Here is a 15,868-nt window from a genome sequence, read left to right on the forward strand (position 1 = left end):
TGCAGGACATATTTAAAGTGATGAAGGAGAAAAACCTACAACCAAGATTACTCTACCCAGCAAGGATCTCATTCAGATTTGATGGAGAAATTAAAACCTTTATAGACAAGCAAAAGCTGAGAGAGTTCAGCACCACCAAACCAGCTTTACAACAAATGCTAAAGGAACTTCTCTAGGCAAGAAACACAAGAGAAGGAAAAGGCCTACAATAACAAACTCAAAACAATTAAGAAAATGGGAATAGGAACATACATATCGATAATTACCTTAAATGTAAATGGACTAAATGCTTCCACCAAAAGACACAGATTGGCTGAATGGATACAAAAACAAGACCCATATATATGCTGTCTACAAGAGACCCACTTCAGACCTAAGGACACATACAGACTGAAAGTGAGGGGATGGAAAAAGATATTCCATGCAAATGAAAATCAAAAGAAAGCTGGAGTAGCAATTCTCATATCAGACAAAATAGACTTTAAAATAAAGACGATTACAAGAGACAGAGAAGGACACTACAGTATGATCAAGGGATCGATCCAAGAAGAAGATATAACAATTGTAAATATTTATGCACCCAACATAGAAGCACCTCAATACATAAGGCAAATACTAACAGCCATAAAAGGGGAAATCGACAGTAACATATTCATAGTAGGGGACTTTAACACCCCACTTTCACCAATGGACAGATATCCAAAATGAAAATAAAAAAAGAAACAAAAGCGTTAAATGACACATTAAACAAGATGGACTTAATTGATATTTATAGGACATTCCATCCAAAAACAACAGAATACACATTTTTCTCAAGTGCTCATGGAACATTCTCCAGGATAGATCATATCATGGGTCACAAATCAAGCCTTGGTAAATTAAGAAAATTGAAAGTGTATGAAGTATCTTTTCTGAACACTACTCTATGAGACTAGATATCAATTACAGGAAAATATCTGTATAAAAATACAAACACATGGAGGCTAAACGATACAGTACTTAAAAATGAAGTGATCACTGAAGAAATCAAAGAGGAAATCAAAAAATACCTAGAAACAAATGACAATGGAGACACGATGACCCAACACCTATGGGATGCAGCAAAACCAGTTCTAAGAGGGAAGTTTATAGCAATACAATCCTACCTTAAGAAACAGGAAACATCTCGAATAAACAACCTAGCCTTGCACCTAAAGCAATTAGAGAAAGAAGAACAAAAAAACCCCAAAGTTAGCAGAAGGAAAGAAATCATAAAGATCAGATCAGAAATAAATGAAAAAGATATGAAGGAAACAATAGCAAAGATCAATAAAACTAAAAGCTGGTTCTTTTAGAAGATAAACAAAATTGATAAACGATTAGCCAGACACATCAAGAAAAAAAGGGAGAAGACTCAAATCAACAGAATTAGAAATGAAAAAGGAGAAGTAACAACTGACACTGCAGAAATACAAAAGATCATGAGAGATTACTACAAGCAACTCTATGCCAGTAAAATGGACAACCTGGAAGAAATGGACAAATTCTTAGAAATGCACAAGTGCCAAGACTGAATCAGGAGGAAATAGAAAATATGAACAGACCAATCACAAGCACTGAAATTGAAACTGTGATTTAAAATCTTCCAACAAACAAAAGCCCAGGACCAGATGGCTTCACAGGCGAATTCTATCACACATTTAGAGAAGAGGTACCACTTATCCTTCTCAAACTTTTCCAAAATATAGCAGAGGGAGGAACACTCCCAAACTCATTCTACGAGGCCACCATCACCCTGATACCAAAACCAGAAAAGGATGTCACCAAGAAAGAAAACTACAGGCCAATATCACTGATGAACATAGATGCAAAAATCCTCAACAAAATACTAGCAAACAGAATCCAACAGCACATTAAAAGGATCATACACCATGATCAAGTGGGGTTTATTCCAGGAATAAATGCAAGGATTCTTCAACATATGCAAATCAATCAATGTGATACACCATATTAACAACTTGAAGGAGAAAAACCATATGGTCATCTCAATAGATGCAGAGAAAGTTTTCGACAAAACTCAATACCAATTTATGATAAAAAACCCTGCAGAAAGTAGGCATAGAGGGAACTTTCCTCAAAAAAATAAAGGCCATATATGACAAACCCACAGCCAACATCATCCTCAATGATGAAAAACTGAAAGCATTTCAACTAACATTAGGAACAAGACAAGGTTGCCCACTCTCACCACTATTATTCAACACAGTTTTGGAAGTTTTAGCCACAGCAATCAGAGAAGAAAAGGAAATAAAAGAATTCAAATCAGAAAAGAAGAAGTAAATCTGTCACTGTTTGCAGATAACATGATATAATACATAGAGAATCCTAAAGATGCTACCAGAAAACTACTAGAGCTAATCAATGATTTTGGTAAAGTAGCAGGATACAAAGTTAATGCACAGAAATCTCTGGCATTCCTATACACTAATGAGGAAAAATCTGAAAGTGAAATTAAGAAAACACTCCCATTAACCACTGCAACAAAAAGAATAAAATATCTAGGAATAAACCTACCTAAGGAGACAAAAGACCTGTATGCAGAAAATTATAAGACTGATGAAAGAAGTTAAAGATACAAATAGATGGAGAGATATACCATGTTCTTGGATTGGAAGAATCAACACTGTGAAAATGACTCTACTACCCAAAGCACTCTACAGTTTCAATGCAATCCCTATCAAACTACCATGGGCATTTTTCACAGAACTAGAACAAAAAATTTCACAATTTGTATGGAAACACAAAAGACCCCGAATAGCCAAAGCAATCTTGAGAACGAAAAACTGACCTGGAGGAATCAGGCTCCCTGACTTCAGACTATACTAGAAAGCTACAGTAATCAAGACAGTATGGTACTGGCACAAAAACAGAAAGATAGATCAATGGAACAGGATAGAAAGCCCAGAGATAAACCCACACACATATGGTCACCTTATCTTTGATAAAGGAGGTAGGAATGTACAGTGAAGGAAGGACAGCATCTTCAATAAGTGGTGCTGGGAAAACTGGACAGGTACATTAAAAGTATGAAATTAGAACACTCCCTAACACCATACACAAAAATAAGCTCAAAATGGATTAAAGACCTAAATGTAAGGCCAGGAAGTATCAAACTCTTAGAGGAAAACATAGGCAGAAAACTCTATGGCATAAATCACAGCAAGATCCTTTTTGACCCACCTCCTAGAGAAATGGAAATAAAAACAAAAATAAACAAATAGGACCTAATGAAACTTCAAATCTTTTGCACAGCAAAGGAAACCAGAAACAAGACCAAAAGATAACCCTCAGAATGGGAGAAAATATTTGCAAATGAAGCAACTGACAAAGGATTCAGCTCCAAAATTTATAAGCAGCTCATGCAGCTCAATAACAAAAAAACAAACAACCCAATACAAAAATGGGTAGAAGACCTAAAGAGACATTTCTCCAAAGAAGACATACAGATTGCCAACAAACACATGAAAGAATGCTCAACATAATTAATCATTAGAGAAATGTAAATCAAAACTACAATGAGATATCATCTCACACCAGTCAGAACTGCCATCATCAAAAAATTTAGAAACAGGGCTTCCCTGGTGGCGCAGTGGTTGAGAGTCCGCCTGCCGATGCAGGGGACACAGGTTCGTGCCCCGGTCTGGGAAGATCCCACATGCTGTGGAGCAGCTGGGCCCGTGAGCCATGGCTGCTGGGCCTGCGTGTCCGGAGCCTGTGCTCCGCAACGGGAGAGGTCACAACAGTGAGAGGCCCGCACACCAGAAAAAAAAAAAAAAAAATCTAGAAACAATAAATGCTGGAGTGGGTGTGGAGAAAAGGGAACACTCTTGCACTGCTGGTGGGAATGTGAATTGGTACAGCCACTACGGAGGACAGTATGGCGGTTCCTTAAAAAACTACAAATAGAACTACCATATGACCCAGCAATCCCACTACTGGGCATATACCCTGAGAAAACCGTAATTCAAAAAGAGTCATGTACCAAAATGTTCACTGCAGCTCTATTTACAATATCCAGGACATGGAAGCAACCTAAGTGTCCATCAACCAATGAATGGATAAAGAAGATGTGGCACATATATACAATGGAATATTACTGAGCCATAAAAAGACACGAAATTGAGTTATTTGTAGTGAGGTGGATGGACCTAGAGTCTGTCATACAGAGTGAAATAAGTCAGAATGAGACAAACAAATACCGTATGCTAACACATATATTGAATCTAAGAAAAAAAAATGTCATGAAGAACCTAGGGGTAAGACGGGAATAAAGACACAGACCTACTAGAGAATGGACTTGAGGATATGGGGAGGGGGAATGGTAAGCTGTGAGAAAGTGAGAGAGTAGCAAGGACATATATACACTACCAAATGTAAAATAGATAGCTAGTGGGAAGCAGCCGGATAGCACAGGGAGATGAGCTCGGTGGTTTGTGACCACCTATAGGGGTGGGATAGGGAGGTTGGGAGGGAGGGAGACGCAAGAGGGAAGAGATATGGGAACATATGTATAACTGTGTCACTTTGTTATAAGGTAGAAACTGACACACCATTGTAAAGCGATTATACTCCAATAAATATGTAAAAAAAAATAAAAAATAAAGAATGAATTATCTTTATGGTTTATGTATAAAAGACAACAAAGAACTACAATTAGTAGGGTTACTTAAAGTAAAGATCTTAGGCATTATATAAAAAAAGATTAAATAAGTGCACATTTACATTAAGTCAACGTCAAAAATTTTTAAAGTATTCTGTGTATGTCTTATGATTCTCCACTTTATTGCCTCTTTCAATCTGCAGACCATCTATTAATCTAGAAGGAAAGAGGGTTTGTACTATATTTTATGCTAGGTACAATGTACTAAATCAAAAAAGTAACAGTGTTTCTGACCTCTTCCTATTGACTATTTCATTGGATAAGATATTCCTGATAAAAAGTCTTTATGAAAATAAATATTATCCTAAAATATAATATGATGCGTTACATTAAATTACTACATATCTATGCCTTTTAAGTTGTTACTTATGGCTTTTATTATTTTTCTATCTTACCACTTGCAGTATTACTTCAAAAGATATTTAACTAGCACTTACTATAATCATAAAAATATATAAAAAATAAAACTGAAATCTAGTCCAAATCTCTCATTTTATAGATTAAGAAACTAGATCCAAACGTACGGACACTAAGGGGGGAAAGCGGGGTGAGGGGGGATGAACTGGGAGACTGGGATTGACATATATACACTAATATGTATAAAATAGATAACTAATTTTAAGAAAAGACCTATTTAAGTAATAGAAGACATGAAACAGATTTGAATTATTGTCTTATTGATTTAATGTACATATACATAAGCAAGTGTCTGCAATCCAAAGTAAAAGTAATAAATGCCCTAACCGAAGTACAAAAATATTATAATGAGTCACTTTGTTATAGAGCAGAAACTAACACACCATTGTAAAGCAATTATACTCCAATAAAGATGTTAAAAATAATACTATAATGGAATGTGCAAAGATTTTTCAGAAAAGATCATATTTAAATTGGTTCCTAAGAATGTGTATAAGTTTAATGTATAGAGATGTGGGTGGTGTTCTCGGGCTGTTGGAAAATGTGAGCAGACAGAATGCTAAGAAAGTATGAGTGTTTGGAGAAATAAAGAATAATTTGCATGGAGAAAAAAAAAAAAAAGAAACTGAGCTCCACCTCCTACATTGTTGGTGGGAATGTACGTTGGTACAGCCACTATGGAAAACAGTATGGAGGTTCCTCAGAAAACTAAAAATAGAATGAACCATATGATCCGGCAATCCCACTCCTGAGAATATATCCAGACAAAACTATAATTCAAAAGGATACATGCACCCCTATGTTGATAGCAGCACTATTCACAATAGCCAAAACATGGAAACAACCCAAATGTCCATCAACAGATGAATGAATAAAGAAGATGTAGTACATATATACAATGGAATACTACTTAGCCATAAAAAAGAATGAAATAATGCCATTTGCAGCAACATGGATGCAAACAGAGATTATGATACTAAGTGAAGTAAGTCAGAAAGAGAAAGACAAATACCATATGACATCACTTATATGTGGAATCTAAAATATGGCACAAATGAACCTATCTACAAAACAGAAACAGACTCATAGATGTAGAGAACAGACTTGTGGTTGCCAAGGGGGAGGGGGGAAAGAGAGGGACAGACTGGGAGTTTGGGGTTGGCAGATGCAAACTATTACACTTAGAGTGGATAAACAACAAGGTTCTAATGTATAGCACAGGGAACTATATTCAATATCCTGTTATAAACCATAATGGAAAATAACATACGAAAAAGGAATGTATATATGTGTATAACTGAGTCACTTTGCTGTACAGCAGAGATCGGCACAACACTGTAAATCAACTATACTTCAGTAAAAAAAAAAAAAGAAAGAAAGAAACTGAGTTCCAGATAGATTAAAGTATTAATACCAGGAAAATCACCCAGCCAGTAACTGCAGTCCTGAAATTATAACTAATTAGCATTAATAGGCAATAGAATTTTGGCCATGATGACTTTATAAAAGTTTTGATCTCTGAGGTGACAAAGACAAATCAAATACACTTCTAACCAGTCTTTCTTTGAATTGAATTTGTCATTGATAGTAAGATGCACCATTCTTTTACATACTATTAAAAATAAAAATTGCTGCTTATTAATCTTGACATGCCATTCACTATTGCTACATCCCAATTTTGTAGATCTTAAAATAGGGGAGCGGGGAATAGTGTTAGGGAATCTTACAGTCGAGTAAGAGAGAAGATAGAGTAAGACAAATACATACAATTAGAAAACATTCTAGACAACTGCCTGGTACAACCTCTCTACATGCCTTCCCTCACCTGACAGACATTTTTCATCCTTAAGTCCAAGCTTCCTCAGTGAAGGTATCCACATCCCTGCCATGGTGTAGTGTTTCTTTTGGGGATTAATACAGAACTGTCTGATAACTAGAATTGTTGCTTCCCTTCTTCTGCTCCTACAGTGAATCATATATATTCTTTCCAGAAAAATTTGGAATTTTCAAGTTCTAAAGTGTAACTGAATTCAATCCTTCAACAGTGCACCCTCCTCCTCTGCTAAAAGCCCTTGAAGAGCCCCCTACGCCATCTGAAAGACAAGTTTAAATTTCTTAGCAGAGCATATAAGATCTTATATGATCTGCTCCCTGCCCACCATCCCAGTCTTATGCCTAATTCCCCTATACAAATACGCTGAGATATAACACAGTAAATGATCTGTATTTTAATAAACATATGATTTTTCATTTGATGAACTCCTACTCATTCTTAAAGACTCTGCTCAAATTTCATCCCCTCACTTAAGCCTTCTCTGATGTCTCCAGCCAGAGTGATATCTTCAACAATTACAATCTAATGTATATATTGGACATGTTATAGTTAACACCGTCTGCCATGTGCAGACTTAAGTAATGCTTGACCATAACCCATGCTCTGGGGAATAGCGCAGGCTATTTTTTACAGAGGGAAGTCAATGATTAAAGTTTTGCATATTTCTCAAGGGCAGCCCTATCATACGCTGACTGGCATGAAGCGTACTGAAAATAGTAGTGTTGGCCATTAGTAACTAACAAGAATGGGTACCTTCAGGATTTGACCTAAAGAACAGAGAGAATCAGCTTTTTTGGTTGGAAGAATAGGAGCAGCTGCTACATGGAAAGGGATGCCATTACTGAGGGGGACAATTAAGGCTGTATGAGACAACTGATAAGAGGAGCATATCCTCAGAGATGGTCCTAATTGTTTCCCAGTTCTAGCTGTATTCCATGTTCCTCCTTATCATACGTTTCCATTTACTCAGAATGACCTGTTTCTATTTCTTGAAGCAAAAACAGCCAAATATGAATATATGTATGTGTTTATGCTCCTAATATTTGCAATCATCCACTCAAAAAATATTCTTTGAGCATTTAATATGTATCAAGCACTGTTCAAAGGTGTTAGGTATACAGTGGTAAACAGAATAGACAAGGGCCCTGCTCCATGAAGGATACATTCTAGTAGATAAGACAAATAATAACCAAGCAAATAAACAATTTCAGGTAGTAATAGGTACCACAAATAAAATTGGATAATATAAAACAGAAAGTTGGGGAGGGAGGAACAGTGCTAGATAATGTGGTCAGGGAATGCCTGCCTGATTGAAGAGAAGGAGACAGTCCTGTGTAGGTCTGGAGAATAACATTCAAGGCAGAAGAAATAAGCAAAAGGTCTTCTGGTGGAAACTGGTTTGCCAGTTTTAAGAAAGATGAAGTAAGACGGCCAGTGTTGACTGGAGACTAGTCATCAAAGGAGGGTGTGGTAAGAGGCATATATATACGTAAATATACAAACACAGACTTATTATAAACAGAGACATATACAGAAATCAAGGTACCTCTGAATTTATATAAGGTTATTAAAAAGAGAAATATTAAACTTTATAATGAAAGCTTAGGATTTGGGTGAACTTTTGGGGATGGTTTCCTCACAGTATAATGGTGTAAATTAGCATCAGAACAGCAGGGTTTACCATGTAATTCGAGATATCTTTTCACTCTCTCATTGGAAAATAGATCAAATATATTCATCTTTTGCTATTATATAAATAAAGTTTTGGGGTACAGAATACCATTTTTGGACAAGTACTGAAAAATAATGGCTTTATTACTATTTTTATAAATATACACATGAACTCCTTCCTCCCAACTTTCAAATAGACTATACTGTGTTCATAGGCTATTATCAACATACACTAATGATATAATAATTAGGGATGGTGATAGCAAACCTAAAATTACAACTCTGATCTATATTATTATTTATTATTCAATTATCATTGCTCAATAAGAACAAATCAATGAAAATAGTGCTAAAAAATTCTATTTTATAATGCTATTGAAATCTTCTAAATCATAAATAGTTTTAATCTTAAAAAGATAAATATATTAGACTATCATAAAACAAAAACTTACAAACTTAGTAAAATAAATAATATGCTAAATATAATTGTTTTAATTTATTAAATACTGACTTTATACTCCTGTTGAAGTTTTCTGTTTCTGTGCTCTAAAGCTACATATATGCCTAAATAAAAAAGTAAAGACAGTTATAAATTTCAAAAAAGCTTTTTGGTGACAGTTGAACCAAAGACTAGTTAACAGATTGAGCAGCAAAAGATAGCTACATGTATCAGAGAAGAGTAAACTTTTTCTGTAAAGGACCAGATACCAAATATTCTAGGTTTTGTGGGCCATTTAGTCTCTGTCTCAACTATTCAACTCCATCATTGTAGAGCAAAAGCTGCCATAGACAGTATACAAATGAACAAGTCTGGCCGTGATCTAATAAACTTTTATTTACCAAAAGAAGTGGCAGGCCAGATTTGGCCCTCAAGCCGTAGTTTCTGAATCCCTGACAGATGCCGTTAAGTCTCTGTACTAGTTACTATACTTTGACTACAAGCAACAGTGATTTTTGTCTGTTTTATTTACTAATGTATTCCAGAAACTTGAACAGTGCTTGGTACTTAGTAAGTACTCAATAAATATTTGTGAATGATTGAATGAATGTTTTATTACCTCACCAAATATTAAATCTGAAGGCAAGTGGCTCCAGATTTGTTTCAGCAGTTCAATAATGTAATTTAAGGACCAAAGGCTTCCCCATCTTTCCCTTCTTCTAATCTCATTGTGTTTCTGATACATACTCTCATGGTTACAAAATGGCTATAGCAGCTTCAACATATATCACTTTCTAAAATGACAAAGAACAGGAAGGAGGTTAAGTTTTCTTCTTGCCAGTCTCTCTTTTTATCAGGGAGAAAAAGCTTTCCCAGAGGCTCTACGACAGACTCTCCCTTATACTTCTCTGGGTACAAGTGAGTCACATGTTCATACTTCTTAGACCAATTCCTGGCAAAAAGAAATGTGCACTGGTTTATAATCAAAGTTTTATCACCTGAGATTGTGGAAGAAGATCATCTCTGCTGAGCACAATGCAACTGGAACAAAATCAGGGTTATATGAAAGAAGGGAAAATAGCTCTTATGGAGGCAACAAATAATGTCTTTCATACCCTCAATAATAAAATAAAAATAATAACAATAAAAGGTAGTATTTTCTTAGTGCCAGGAAGTGCTGTATATATATTCACTCATTTAATTATCATATCCAATTTTCATCCTCTGGCAAGTTATGAGGAGGAAATATGATATTAAAGAAAAAATGAGACAAAAACAAAATAAAAAACATGAACTGAGTTTAAAGGAATAAACTAAAAATGGGAAGGATGATAAAATGAATATCTTTTCACCTCTTCCTAAGTCTCATTTTATAAAATAACTTCATTATTTTCTATTTGTAATCAATTCCCAGAAAATACTCACCTATACACAAATGTATTAAAAAGCTTCCAAAACCCAATAATGTGGAATTGCATACTATTGTATAATCCATGCCACTGCTAGCTTCCATTATTCAGACTTGACCATATTTAAGATATTTTCCTTAAAAATGATAAGTTCTTTTTGATTTTGCAGTCTTTAACAGCAATACTTAAAAGCAGGTTGTTGCCCTAAGGGCATAGAGTTCACTTTAAAACCTGATGACATTTCGAGTTACTAAAAGTGCCTTTTAATAAGCTCAGAATCCATTTTTCCCATTTCCCTATTATACTAAGAATAAATACATTCATGAGCCATGACTGCAGTACTATTAAACAGGTAAAGGCAGATTTTTAAAAGACTGGTTTCAAAAGACCTGGACATAAAAGGAAGAGTATGGAGTCAAATATAGGAAACAACAAAATCATTAGCTCAATCATATAACACCGTATTATCTCCAATACATTAAAATACAAACTTAACTTACATACACTGGTGATTCAAAAATCTTAGCAATAGTCTTTAATAGGAAGATTTTTGAGAAAGAACAGTAAATCATAAAAAGTTAAAGTTAGAAAAACTTTCCCATGGGAAAAAACACAAATAAATGAGAAAAACTGAAAATCCAATTAAGAGATTTACATAGAAGAATGCAAACAAAGGAATGCCAAACTTAAAAAGAGCTTATGCTTTAAATGAATTTAAAACCAAAACAAAATGTATTTCTTCATTTTTTGGTTTTGTTTTGTAAGGCGACAACAAAAGATGTATCAGGTCTCAGTCCAGTTGCATGACCTTTAAAAGTTAAACTTGGGATAGAATAAAACTCTGAACATTTTTAGAAGAAAATGTAAGAGAAGATCTTTAGGACCACAGGCTGAGAGAGGATTTGTTATACACAAAGACCAGCAACCATAAGAAGACTGATATATTCAACTACCTCAAAAGTAAAAAAAAAAAAAAAAAAAAGAAAAGAAATTTCTGTTGATCAAACATATCACAACCTGGGAACAGATATCTGAAACATACCTATTGTCTAGCACATTGAATGCGCCATTGGCACTCATTATTCATTCCCATCCCTTTCCATATCCCAGCAACTTTCATAATGGCTGAAAGTCTAAAACTATGTTTCCTGGATGTCTTTGCAGCTGGTGTGGTGGATGGAATTAAAGGTTCACCAGTGATGGGCACTTGAAGGGGATATAGAAGGCAGAAGTGAGCTGAGAACATTCTTCTTTAGGTACGACAGATGGCAAGCAAAACTGATAGACGTGAGCGTCTCCTGAAGTGAGTACCTCACGCCCCACTTTCCAGTATCAAGTTTTCAGCTCCATGGAAGTGATGCTGTAGTGGTAGCTACAGAGATGGTGGCAGCAGCATAAATTCCTGGCCTCAGAATCTCAGCCTCTAAGGTATGACTCTAAAACCAATTATCTTACCTACATAGTACTTAACTGTAAGTGACTAAATCCCTTCTTGTTTGAAGTGTCTATGATGGTTACTGTTTACACTGATCAGCACACTAACAAATATTCAGAATACAGATTACATAAAGTACTTTGGCAATTTAAGGAAAAGATAAAGAGAAAATGGGAAAAAGAAATGAACAAGCGTTTCATGAGAAAACCACATGGGTAAATAAATACATGAAAAATGGTTAACCATATTGATATTCAGGAAAATGTAAGTTAAAACCACAATACCATTTAGGACTCAAAATAACAAAAATTAAGAAACCTGGTAAGAGCAATTGCTGATAAAATATACAAATCAATAAGAACTCATAAATATCACTGGTGGGAATGTAAATTGGTATAGCCACTTTGGAAATTAGGTTGGCAATATATTGCAAAATTGAATATTCACATAGCCTATGACCCAATCCTGAAACTCTTCTGCTTATGTATGATATTGAGTGGAAAAAAAGTAAGTCTCAGAAGACTAAATAATACTATTTTTAGAAGTTTTTAAAAATGCAAAACGAAATAATATATCATTAGGAATACACATACCTACAAAAATTTTAAAAAGCAAGGGAACGATAAACAAAAATTCAAGACAGTATTAACCGCTGGCAGAGGGAAGGAGGGGCATGGGATAGGGAAGGAAAACATGGATAAGTGCACCAGTATTGATAACATTTTAGCTCTTAACTGGATGGTGGGTTGACAGGTTTCCATTTTATCAGTATGTTTCCTAATATAATATATATTCTATACTATACTATTCATGATTGCTAATATTTATAAGGTGCTTATTATGTACCCTATTTTAAGCAATTACTTTATCCCTTACAGTCAGCTCTAAGAAATAGGTTCTGTTATTGTCTCCCACTTATAGATGAGGAAACCCTAAAGCACACAGAGGTTAACTTGTCCAAGGTCATATAGCTAATAAGCAATGGAGCCAGGAGTCAAAAAGGAAATCAGGCCCCAGCGTCCACACTCATAACCAGTATACTCCATGAATAAAATACCAAATAACAATAATAAAAGTTACCTAAGACAACAATAAGATAATCAGTAGTTAATTGATCTACCTTTCATTTTCCTTGATGACATTTTCAAGTTGTAGTTTCATCTCACCCATCTGTTTCTGAGAGAATAAAATATGGTTGCAGAAAAACATTTTCCAGACAATTAGATTTATATTAAGTAGTTCATTCATATGCAAGCAATCGGATTCTATGACACTAGTCTACAGATAAGAAATAATTATTCTTCACTTCTAACAAGCAATATTAAATATAGATATTTTAATGATACACAGAACGTAATAGAACATTTTGAATAGAATATAAGTAAAAATATTTTATATAACATATTAATAAATATTTTTAAATGTAATTCCTATATTTAGAGATGTTTATAGGAAAAGAGATGTAAGATATTCCTTAATATGTCACTATAAGAAATATCCGATGATCCCTAGACCTTGAATATATATCGTAATTCATCTTAGTTTAGGTGAAGCCCATGTAAGTGCTTGAATTTCAAGAAGTAAAATGTTAATGGCGAAAAAAGCAAATGAAGATCTTCTTTAGCAATAATTCATTCAGTCTCTGATTGACCACCTTGTTTAGTTGTATAAACTCTCTGCACTATACAAGGCTGCTACAGTAAACCAATGTGGTCACTAACACATACATTAGTAGGAAAGATGGTAAAAAAAAAAAAATCACTAACTAAAATAACAATACGAATAAAATATATACTGTAAAGGGAATGAAATGAAGGTATTTTTAATTTTCTCTGAGGGGTTAAAGGGCTTGTAAGATTTCAACAGGAAAGAAAGGACATTTCAAGTAGGGTGAAATATGAGTAAAAGCAAAGAAGCAAAAAATATTAGACGACACAGGCATAGTCATCAGTTCTCAGTAAGAGTAAACGAGCAAGTGGAGATCAGGAAGGAGGCCATGTAAAATCATACTTAAAACAAAACTGCAATCAATTCATGATCTGTCGATTACTCTTGATTGGGTACCCCAGGCTAAAGGAGAAGAGCCAATCCTGGAGTGAACCTGGCAAGGGAAGGGTGGAACAGGCAATCCTCCAAGCCTTTCTCTCTCCCTTTCAACTAGAGAAGCTCAAGGAAGCTTCCCCTAGGAAAACAGTAACAGCCAATTATAACTACAAAGCCGGCTTGAAAGGTGAACCTTTCCCAGGTCCCTGCTGTGCCTGAATCACAATTAAATCAAAATGAATGAATTCACTACCAGATAACTGAGAACTGACCACACATGGAGCCATGCAATGAGAGGTAAAACTGGAAAGGCAGGTGGCAGGTCTTGCTTGAATGCCATGCAGACTAAGAGGTTTGGATTTTATTGTAGCAATTATCCCCATTTTGTAATTATTTTTAAAAAATCGATCTTTAAAAATTGCAAAAATGTCAGCATATCTTGAAAAATATTATTCAAATAATTAGGTAGGATATATGCATTAACTAGGATTCAGGGTGGATCATGACAGTAACACTAAAGATTCTTTACTGTAAAATATTTCAAAACATTTAATCGTTGAAAGAAAAAATTCAGCAGTACCTTTCTTATCATCAAATTTTCCCCTATTATTTACATTTTCTGGAAGAAACTTTCATATAGAGAATTATTGTGAATATTTTCCTGCTTTCAAGATATACTATTTTTTGACTGGTCAATAAGATAAATCATAAGAGCTATTGCTACTCAATAATATCTATGTGAGCAAGTGTTTTAAGAAGTAGCTGTCAACATCTTTTTTGTCTCTAAAAGTAGCAACTATTCTTGCCCCTTAGGCTTTCTGCTACAGCTTCCTCTCTCTTGAAATTAATCCAGTAATCACTCTTAGATGGAGAATGCCAAATGGAAAAACGAAGTTAAACACCTTAGTAAACTAGCTGATTAAAGACATATATGAATCAGGTAAATTATAAAAAATTAAAATTTAAAACAGTTTAATTTCAAGATAACTAGATATTCCATTTTATAACAATCAAACCACATGTCATTATAGCAATTTTGAGAGAGTGAACTCAGCAGAAACTTTAGGCTCACTAGTCCTAAAACTAAAAGCAAAATACCATTTGTGCAAAAGAGAGCTTTCTGTTGTTCTTTATCAATTAAAAAATTTAAACAAACAGCTCATACAGCTCAACAGCAAAAAAACAACCACCCAATCAGAAAATGGGGGGAAGATCTAAATAGACATTTCTCCAAAGAAGACATACAGATGGCCAACAGGCACATGAAATGATGGTCAACATCATTAATTATTAGAGAAATGCAAATCAAAACCACAGTGAAGTATCACCTCAGACTGGTCAGAATGGCCATCATCAAAAAGTCTACAAACAATACATACTGGAGAGAGTGTGGAGAAAAGGGAACCTTCCTACACTGTTGCTGGGAATGTAAACTGGAAAACAGTATTGAGGTTCCTTAAAAAACTAAAAGCAGAGTTACCATATGATCCAGCAATCCCACTCCTGGGTATATATCCAGAAAAGACAAAAACTCTAATTCAAAAAGATACATGCACCCCAATGTTCAGAGCTGCACTATTTACAATAGCCAACAGTTGGAAGCAACCTAAGTGTCTATCAACACATGAATGGGTAAAAAAGATGTGGTGTACATATACACAATGGAATATTATTCAGCCATAAAGAATGAAATAATGCATTTGCAGCAACATGGATGGTCCTAGAGATTATCATACTAAGTAAGTCAGAGAAAGACAAATATCATATGATATCATTTATATGTAGAATCTAAAAAAAAAAATTATACTTAAAACAGAAACAGACTTACAGAAGTAGAAAACAAACTTATGGTTACCAAAGGGGAAAAGAGGGGGCAGGGATAAATTAAGAGTTTGGGATTAACAGATACACACTACTATAT

At 34.6% G+C, this 15,868-nt stretch overlaps 1 protein-coding gene across 3 annotated transcripts in view; it reads right to left on the reverse strand.

Annotated features, from left to right (window-relative positions):
• The window catches only part of SCLT1 (sodium channel and clathrin linker 1), a 253,924-nt gene that overhangs the window by 177,788 nt on the left and 60,268 nt on the right, over positions 1-15,868 (reverse strand). For 2 of the 3 annotated variants that reach the window (XM_029235194.1, XM_029235192.1), the window contains exon 5: positions 13,025-13,080. In XM_029235194.1, the coding sequence (XP_029091027.1) occupies positions 13,025-13,080 (56 nt within the window). The remainder of the gene's footprint in view (positions 1-13,024; positions 13,081-15,868) is intronic. The other variant, XM_029235193.1, reaches the window with a different exon arrangement.

The sequence above is a fragment of the Monodon monoceros genome, unplaced genomic scaffold, assembly GCF_005190385.1.
Source record: "Monodon monoceros isolate NGI ecotype Baffin Bay Population unplaced genomic scaffold, NGI_Narwhal_1 Super_Scaffold_20, whole genome shotgun sequence".
Lineage (NCBI taxonomy): Eukaryota > Metazoa > Chordata > Mammalia > Artiodactyla > Monodontidae > Monodon > Monodon monoceros.